The sequence below is a fragment of the Notolabrus celidotus genome, chromosome 11 (genome assembly GCF_009762535.1).
Source record: "Notolabrus celidotus isolate fNotCel1 chromosome 11, fNotCel1.pri, whole genome shotgun sequence".
NCBI lineage: Eukaryota > Metazoa > Chordata > Actinopteri > Labriformes > Labridae > Notolabrus > Notolabrus celidotus.
The window spans coordinates 29,565,999-29,575,783 of record NC_048282.1 but is presented as its reverse complement, the minus strand read 5'-3'; the positions used below and the strand labels follow the sequence as shown (position 1 = coordinate 29,575,783).

Below are 9,785 nucleotides of genomic sequence, written 5' to 3'. Positions count from 1 at the left end.
CATGATTGTGAATTCTTCTAAACCAAACAAGACACAGACTTTTTAAAGGCTCAGGACCCTTTTGCAGGTGTTTTGTATAACTTACCTGATTAGTGTGTGACACTTTGAGCCTACAATACTGAAGCTTTTCACAGTATTCTAGTTTTTGGGTTTGAGGTTTTAATAAGCTGTAAATCATAATCAGCAAAATTACAACAAAGAAATGCTTGAGATATCTCACTTTGCATGTAACGAGTCTATAAAATGTATTGGTTTCACCTTTTATGTTGAATTGCCTGAATAAAACAACTTTTACACAATATTCTAATTTTCCGAGTAGTACCTGTAGTATCTGTCCAGTGGAGAAAATTTAATAAAATGTTCTACATAGTGTCCTTTCAGTGGAGAAAATGTATTTAAGTGACCTACACAGTGTCCTTCCAGTGGAGAAAATGTGAATAAGCATCGTACATAGGGTCCTTCCAGTGGAGAAAATGTGAATAAGCATCCTACATAGGGTCCTTCCAGCGGAGAAAATGTGAATAAGCATCCTACATAGGGTTCTTCCAGTGGAGAAAATGTGATTAAGTAACTACTGTATACACCTTATAGAAAAGAAACTGTGTTTGATTGCCCTCCATGCCTCTCAGGTAAAGAAACTATATTAAAGTGCCCATGATTTATCAAAAGCTGATGAGTAAAGTCACCTAAGGTGCTTGACTGTCAGAGGAAACTAGCTGTATGATGCAATGAGTGGGACACTTCCTGCCTACAAATGGTTTACAGTTGATATTTACAATGTGTTTTAACTTACAGAGGTGTAGTTCTGAGACAGACATTAAAACATTTAAAATCTTAACGAGAGTCCGAAATTTTCTTTTCCATGAGATGCATCAGGCAATTTTTTTGCGCTGGTATTCCACCCCTCAGTCTCTAATATTTCTGTCTGGCTGTAAAGGAGGAATACAGTGTTTAATTTTGCATTAAACAACAGACACACATGGGTTACTGATTTGCATGAGCCTTTTTGTCTTCGAGGGGAAATGAAACCCAGATGTTGTCCATCTGCCGGTCCTTTAATGGCTGATTACATAATTCACTCGTTTATCTTTTGCTGCGGTTTTTAACATCCATTATTGCACTGCTGTGAGGCTAAATTGAGAACCCAAAAGACCTCTCATCTAAGGCCCTGTTTACACAGAGCTGTTAAGTTTTGGCTGTTCATTTACACGGAAATTGTATTTCGGGTGACGGAAAACACAAACTTTTAAAAGCAGTTTCCAGAGTGCAATTTGGGGAAAAATGTAACCCCTTCCATAGCCAGGCATGTAAATGAAGATAGATATGAGTAGGAGGATAACAACAGAGGTGTTTGTGCTGATCTGCTGAGTGTTTTAACGCCTTTCAAATGGGGCTGTTATCGTGTAAACAAGGTCTAAAGAACAATGTTAAAAAAAAATGAAGGGTTATAACAGCAGAACAAAAATTATCTTTTTTATTTACAGTTGCAAAAATCTCCTAAAAAATGTTTGCTTAGAGTTTGCTCGTTAAAAATAAGAGGTTCTTAAATTTTCAGTTTATTTAAGTAATTATCTAAAAAAGCAAAAGCTGCTGAGCAGTCACAAGTTAATGATTTCAACTGGTTCTAATCATTTGTGCAAGTATGAATGTATTTCAGTCTAATCGTTGTACTATATTCTATTTTTACAGTATGTACAGGTGTATACAGTGACAAAAATTCAAGTACAGTACAAAATGAGAACACAATGCACAAAGTAAGCTTGTTTCATAAGGGCCATTTTTCTGTTGCATGCAGTAAACTGTTCTGTCAGTCAGTGTTGAGTTCTGTCACGTACTGACATGCTCTTATCAGTGTGTGTATGAGATGTGAATGGAAGTGTGTGTTTTGGCATTTATAAATAAAAGCATATCTTTCTCTCTCCATCACATTTAAACCTTGAAGAAAATCATATCTCACTTGCATCATGTCATTCTTACTCACATGCTGTCCTGTCTGCTTTCTTTTTTTTTACAGTGGCAGACATAAACACACCACATAAAAGACTTTTACCCCACACACACATATTTCATGTCAGCTGATCTCAGTAAGAAATCACACAGTTCATTTCATCAGCCAGTTCCTCCTCAAAGCGAGACATGGACTGACTGGCGCCCCGAACTATGAGGTCAGCAGCGGCGTTCTCCATCTCATCCAGGCTCATGTGACAGGCTTCAGCAATCTCCCGCTTGGCAAAGTTCACAAACTTGGGGTCCCTGGCGTAGACTCCAAGACCCTCAGAGATCAAGATCTGGGGGAAAAAACAGTAGAACAATGATGATGATGTAATGCAGGGATTATGTTTTTAGCCACTCATGCTCTATCTCTGACACGCAAACATAACATGAATGTCGATCTGATTATGTCCAACACACAGTTTTATCCGCTGAAAGAGTCACTTTGCCAAATCGAAATGACCTCTGCTCTCCAGTGAGAAGAAACTTTAATTCTCTATTTTTAATCATAATGTTGCTGTAAACTAGCAGCAAATGTATTTGGATTTATGCTTAGGAGAATTAAAAAGCATTTTACATTTTTCTCTCAAAGCTAAATAGAAGCATTAGCTTATATTGTCATTCAGGTCAGTTGAAACGAGACATGACATTTGGTGAGTAGAGGGTGGGGGATGACATGCAACAAGGACTATTGCCGCTGTACATGGGCTGCAAGCTCTCATTTTTTATGTCTGTCTTAAACACCAAACAGATGTCTTTATGTAAAGTGTAACAGGGCATTAAGGCATGACTTCCTAACATGCTTTTAATGAGAGTGATTGGAGGTTTTTCTGTCAACCTTAAAAATGATCTTTAACTATGATGATGCTTTTGCAGTTTGGATTGGACAAATCAAGGACATCAAGTGTGTATACTCCAAAAATACCTTTGTTTTTGTTGGAAAAACTATGTTGTTATGGTTAACTTTTATTAACATATTTGGGGGATTTTTCCATTTCTGGGCAGGATAGCTGAAAAAAGACAGAAATAATTGGAAGACGAGAGAGGGATAGACTGAAGCTGGGAATAGAACCAGGAGCTGATGCCTTGAGGATATAGCCTCTGTATTCAGGGCACCTGTTCAACCAACTGAGCTGAACCAGCTCCCCAGGTTTCAAGACAGGCTTGGACAAATTGTGAATGTTGCGGAGGTTGCAACTTGTCAATTGCAGCTCCAAAGCCCAAAAGAAAACCCTGATTGATCCCAGATTTTTTCCAGATGAGACCATAACTTCTGACCACTGAGATCATAAACAAATAAGTAAATGTTCATCCAATCAGTAAATCCACGGAGAAGTATTTTATTTCTTAATCAGGTTCCAGTTAGTGTATTCAGTGGTATCTCCCTGCGGGTTATACTTTTGAAACCAGAAGCTTTTCCCACTTCTTCCTCTTATAAAGTCAGATTCTACTCACCGACTCAACCAGACTGTCCGCACTGCCTTTCTCTATGAAGCCCTGGTTGGCCGGCGGCATCCTCACGCTGGTGAAGGTCCTGGTCTGACCCGGGTAGAAACCAGGACGGGTTCCTGCAGGGAGGCTGGCAGTGCCGTCGCTCCACATCGGCTGGGTGGCGCCTGTGGCTTCGTCCATCAGGATCATAGGGGTGTAGATGAGCTTCCCCCTGCGTGCAGAGGGGGCGATCAGTCCGGGAATGGGGGTGGCGCCTGCCCCCGTTGTGTTCACCCAGGAGGCGGTTGACATGGAGGAGACACTGCTGGGCCGGGAGTCTGGGAGGCTGTGCTGGGTCTGAGACAAGAGAGAAGGAAAAGACCAGTGACTTAGGATGGAACATGCTTGGTGTGTGGAATTTTTGTGCGTCCGTGTGTGTTGCTGGTTTACCTGTAATCGGGATCTTGTTGGGGATGTGTTTCCACGGTAGCTACCGGGGACTGGGAGGGTATCCACACTGCTTTGTGGCCTCAAACACTGGAAGTTGAAGCTAGGTGCATGACCTGAAATAACAAGCAGGGGAGTGTCAGGAAACTGTATGCATGACTACAATCATGTGTGAAGGGATTTAGCATTAGGATGGCTGGATTAGCCCACAAGTTGCTCTCAGGGCAAAGATCAACCCTCCTCAGGGAACTCCTTTTATAGAAATATGAAGTTAGGCAGTTTATCTTACAAGCACTATGCTGCAGTCAATGCAATCAATACCTAAATGCCCGGACATGGAAGAAGGGATATTATTTCTGGGAGCTGGGGTTTCAGCTGGACTAAATTGTGTTCAACAGTAAGCTTGCATGCCTTTTCCTTACGTGTGTAAAGAGTTTGTGCTAAAGCTAATTTGAGGCCTAAAGTTGCTATTTACGGTTCCTGTCATTTCAGCTGATAGTCTGCTGTAGAGGTCAAACTTTGTAGGTGATGAAACGACCACAAGCCATCCCACACAAGATGAAAAACGAGCAGTTTCAACTTCTTCTGGTTGCTAATGAAGCTTTAAAGATTAGAGGGGGAGGTCAGTGACTGCTGTCCCATAATGCATCATGCAAACCTGTTAAAATTACCTGTCTATTCTTCTGAAACATCCCTTTGTGAATCTAGCTGCAGACTATTTAAGCAACACACACACTGTGTGCTGAGGCTGCAGCTGAAATTAGTATCATTGTTCAGGAAATAAAACATCATATAATAGTTAAAATGCTTGTCTTGATTTCCTATTGGTTCTTTTACATAAGTTTCTCATGTGACATAATAAAGACAAATGTGTTCCTTTTTCACCTCATAGGATAAATAAGTACAGAATAAGACAAGTCACATTCCCACCTTTAGGTAAGGCTGGGAGGAGTCGACGCCTGACAAATCCTGCGCCTCCATTCTCCTTCCCATTGATGCCGTTCCCGGTGACGCTGCTGCCGTTTTCATTGTACGTGGTTCCATTACCGTTGGCGCTCATGACGGTCATGGAGCTCATTGCACTCACTGCGCTCATTGCTCTCATGGCGCTGCTGTTTTCATTATAACCTGTGTATCCGTTCCCGTTATAGCCATTAGTGGCATAAGGAGTGGGGCTGGGAGCGACACTTTCTCCATTCATGCTGGTGCCGTTATAACCGTTACTGACATAGCTGCTGTCGTTGTAGGGAATCTCACTGATGGTGCTCTGTTCAATGCAGCTTGTCTCGGTCGGTAGAGGAGAGGGGGCTTCTGGATACTCATACCTGGAAGATACACACCAAGAGTTTAACATTTTAAAGGAATAAAACCTTTTTTTGAGATACAGAGATTTGCTGTCTGCAAAGAGGTGGACAGAAATTCAGATACCAGCCTCAGATCTTGACTGCAGGATTATTAGAAGTTGATGTAGCTGCTTGGTTAATAACATAAACCAATGCAGACATGTCTTTAACATGTACCTATTCTACAGACCAACTCAACGTAACTGGATGCAAAAGGAGTCATATTGTGTGAATCAGAGCAGAATATGACCCTTCAGTTTATCTGTTATTACCTCAGTAATCTTTATCTTGAAGAGTTTATCGTCTAAATCACTGCCTTTCTTTTTTTCCTTCTTTTTTTACAGCATGATTAGAGTTAAATTGGCAATAAAAGCTGGGTATGCTTTAGGACATGGGTACCTATTAGCAACCTGTCTCACAGGGTAAAGATAAAACAATATCTATCTACACAGATAATTCAGGGTCCAAAAACTGAGATGGAAAATGCCAAAATGTCCAATTTAAGGTTTCAAAACTACAGTCCCTAAACTAACAGGTAATGCCACAGTGGCTACATACAATAATTTGCATACAGCATATGGTTGTATGTATTTTTTTTACCTAAGATAAGAGCAGGTAAAAGGTTAGCCTGAATTTGCATCAAGACAAGGGAAAGGCAGGAAACATGTAGCCTGGCATTGTTCAAGCGTAAAAACAGCTTCCCACCAGCACTTTAAGATCGCAAAATCAAACTGTGTTTCTAGTTTATTGAAGGGGCTAATAGGGAAAGACTTCAGTTTCAGTCTCCTTATTTCACACATGGCGAACAGGTTGATGGGTGTGTTTGAACTATTCCTTTGTTTTTTAATTTATTCCCCACACACTGGACCTCTCCTCTCTCTTGTTTTTCTTACCTGTCTACTGATGCTAGACTTAAAGCATCTCCTTCAGGGCAGTAAACCTGCTCAGGTGCTGCACTTGTAACCTCTACAACATCAACAGTTATCTCTGGAGGAGGAGGAGGTGGAGGGGGAGGAGGAGGAGGAGGAGGCGACTCGCTGATGGTCTCCACCTGGATGGACTCCACCCTAACGGACTCCACCCTGAACAGGAGAGAGAAAAAAATGACTTCTTACAACTACAGAATCAGAAATGACTTTAAAGTTTTTTTTTAAATGTGTGTCTCAGAAGTAATGAGAGCTATATATATACCTGATGGGCAGGGGTTCGGATCTCACAGGCTGATCTCGGACAACAGTGATGCCTGCCAGTTCTGATCCTGGTCTGTGGTGCTCCTGTATGGCCGTCACCTGCTCTGTGATCACGCCCTCGCTGCCTGCCGTGTCCTCCACGATCACAGCTGTCTGCTCCACCAAATAGTCTAACGGTGGCAGCGGTGTGGTGGCAGGCGTGTTGGTCGCTGACGTTCCAGCCTCGCTGTCGAATATGTCATCACCTGTCATCTCTCCTTCCATTCCCTCCTCCTCCTCAAGATCACAGACCATCGCCAGACGCATCTCTGGAGCCAGATCCTGCAGTGTCCGGAGTCCTTGCTGAGAACACAGAAATAAAATCACCTTACAGAGTGAACTCCAGGTGTGTAAGGCAAATATCCATAAAGCGAAAAACAAAGTTAAGTCCTGCTGTAATGCGTCTTCCCTATAATTTCATCATTTGAATGTCTATTCTTCTTACTACAGTATGATGAATGTGCATTATTTATCATTTAAGTGACACACATTCACAGTTTCAGGTCTTTAAATCATGAAGAAGGAGACCATTACTTTAACAAGGCAACTCGAGTATTTTGTAAGAAACCAACACTAGACAAATATTGTACTTAACAGTGTCATGACCTATGTTTGGAAGTAAAAAGTCACAGTTTTACGTCACCTGCAGAGAGGCAGCTTTGTCCTTCCTTTTGGATTTCCTCTCCCGTTCTTTTCTCTTACGGTACTTTTTGAAGTAGTCCTGAAGCAGGAAACTGGCGTAAAACTTCCCGCTAGTCACCTCATCCCCTGAAAAAAACAACAACCAGAATGTAGTGGTTAAAATGTGAAGGGCTAAAGGGAAGAAGTCTAATCAGTTATCACCTAACATTTAAAAATACATTTTATTTACATCGGTTTCAATGGAGGTACTCTAAATTCTGTCTCTGAAGTCATAATTGATAACATCCCTATAACTAATGTGCCTTCTACACGTTACCTTGAGGCGTTTTTCGACCGCAGGAACTTTACCCCGGAACTAGGGACTTTACTTCTGAACTACGTACGTTTCGACTGGAGGAACCAGGGTCTACATTTAGTTCAGGGGTAGTTAATCTCCCAAAGCCCCCTACTTTTCAATGGTCCTGGGACTTTCAGCTGAACGTAACAATGTTTGTGGATTTAACACAGTTGTTGAAACACAGAGGGAGTTCCTGGGAATGCATCCTTGTTTGTTTTTTTATTAAGATTTCAAAATATTATTTAATGTTTTTCTCCATACGTCACTGGCCTGATTTGCACAATCTACTCGGGACTTCAGCCCGCGGTCAAAACGCAGACAACAATGGGGGCACAGGAACCTTTTAGTTCTGGGGAAAGTAGTTCTGGGGGCTAAAAGACCCCGGAACTCTTGGTCGAAATGCACCTTTGGAGTGCTGCTTGTTGAATGCTTATTACAGAAACCTTGTATACGAGTCATTAGCACCAAAATGACTACGAGTGTTGGTATCACTGGCAAAACACGTCACCTGATTAACTCTAAAGTAGCCACCATGCTATATTACTCAATTCTTGTATCAGGTATTATAACAGAGCTTAGGTCAGCATTTAATAGACTGACTGGCCTATTTGTACACAGCTCCTTAAAAACTACTCTTCCTCCCTCCTACTGGGATATATTTTCCTGTAATAAATAATTTCATAACTACTCAGCACGTATCTCTTGTCTCCTCAGACCCTGTCTTTTAGGACACAGCAGTTTAAAAAAGCTCTGAGAGCAATTCTTCAAGCCAACCAACACTTTCTCATGTCTATAGTCCCAGTGGGATTTATGCCATGTTATATTTATAGTTATATCATCTCATATTTAGTTTCTTGCTGTATTTTGTTTTTTATTTTAAAGTTCTTTATCATCTTTCTTATTCTTTGAATAAATCCTAAATCCTGTTTGTTTACTCTGAGACTGTTAATCATTGTGATTTTTTACTTGTTCATCAACCTAGTGAGTTTTTTTTGTTGTGTCAGGATTCAACTTATGAACATGATATATCCTTTTGTACAACAGCTCAGCATTCAAGGATGCCTTGCTGTGAAGTACACTGCTGATAAGTCTTGTTCTACATGTTTTTTTGTTGTTGTTTTTTTAAGTTATATTTTTCGTCTTTTTTTTTCCTTTTTTTGATAGGACAGCTGAAGGGAGACAGGAAATGTGGGGAGTAGAGAGCGGGGGGAGACATGCAGGAAATGGTCGACCGGGCGGGAATCGAGCCTGCGACCCCTGCGACGAGGACTGTAGCCTCTGTATGTGGGGCGCTTAGACCGCAAGGCCACCAGCGCCCCAAAGTATTGGTATAAACATGAAATATTGTGTCCAACGAATCAACACTAACGGTAAACAGTGATCTCCATGCACAGCCAACCTACGTACTCAGGTGCCAGTCGGTTGCAGGAACATACATTCACAAAATAATAAACTGAAATAACTTTCTTCTCGGATATATTTTCTGAGGAAGCAACTGGAAAAACATGTTTGCTGACAATAAAGTCACAGTAAAGTCATTTCAGTGTGTATTCATTTTGTATTCACTGGTTTAACTTTTGATTTTAATGCTTTGCTTGGAGAATTCCACTCTATGAGATCCTAGTTGCCTAGGCAATGCTCCCTCGCTTTCTCATGTAATCATTATTTAGTTTTTCTTAAATAATCCTTTTGGGGAAATAAGATCAAATAAATTAACAATAATAATTAAAAAATGGAATAAGATATGATATGATAAAAATAAAACAAATTAAACAAAATAATAATAAAATAAGAGTAAAATTAAAAAATTAATAAAGGGAACTGCAACATGTTGACATTTTTCTAAATGTTTTGAGGTATAATACATATTTTTAAAAAAATGATTATTTGCAATCACAGAATTGTTAATTATGAGGTATCTATTCACTGAAGTGAAATCAAATTGATTTCCCTTCCACATTATTTTCTATCCTGGCTGGCAGTAATGTTAAATCTCACCTCTAGGGGGAGGAATGACTTCATCAATGAGCTTGGGTTTGGTGCGCTTCCAGAGCTTCTTAATGATCAGCTTCAGCTCCTCGTTCTGCTGGTCGATGGGACCTTAGGGGGACAAGAAAACAAATCCTTTAAATACACTGACTGAGGCAGCCTTGGCAGCAGCTCCACAGAGATACAATGAGTATGTATTAATGTCTGTGAATGAGGTCCAACCTTCAGTCTTGATCTTTAGGGAGGTTCGCACAAGAGCAAAGAGAGTAGCGCTAAAAGTGACTGTCCCATCAGAGTGCAGGGGGACGTTCATAGCAACCAGTCTCTGAGAAGAGAGGAGGACAAAGAGGAGCAGTGAGATTAACATCCCTGTTC

At 40.8% G+C, this 9,785-nt stretch overlaps 1 protein-coding gene across 1 annotated transcript in view; it reads right to left on the bottom strand.

Annotated features, from left to right (window-relative positions):
* Window positions 1-1,516: 1,516 nt before the first annotated feature.
* The window catches only part of LOC117822080 (voltage-dependent L-type calcium channel subunit alpha-1D-like), a 30,973-nt gene continuing 22,704 nt past the window's right edge, over window positions 1,517-9,785 (bottom strand). Inside the window, exons 39-47 of the mRNA XM_034696708.1 lie at window positions 9,633-9,735; window positions 9,420-9,521; window positions 7,086-7,210; window positions 6,405-6,745; window positions 6,107-6,295; window positions 4,801-5,195; window positions 3,874-3,986; window positions 3,448-3,780; window positions 1,517-2,288 (exon numbers count right to left, since the gene is read on the bottom strand). Coding sequence (XP_034552599.1) covers window positions 2,082-2,288; window positions 3,448-3,780; window positions 3,874-3,986; window positions 4,801-5,195; window positions 6,107-6,295; window positions 6,405-6,745; window positions 7,086-7,210; window positions 9,420-9,521; window positions 9,633-9,735 — 1,908 coding nt within the window. The 3' untranslated portion in view covers window positions 1,517-2,081. The remainder of the gene's footprint in view (window positions 2,289-3,447; window positions 3,781-3,873; window positions 3,987-4,800; window positions 5,196-6,106; window positions 6,296-6,404; window positions 6,746-7,085; window positions 7,211-9,419; window positions 9,522-9,632; window positions 9,736-9,785) is intronic.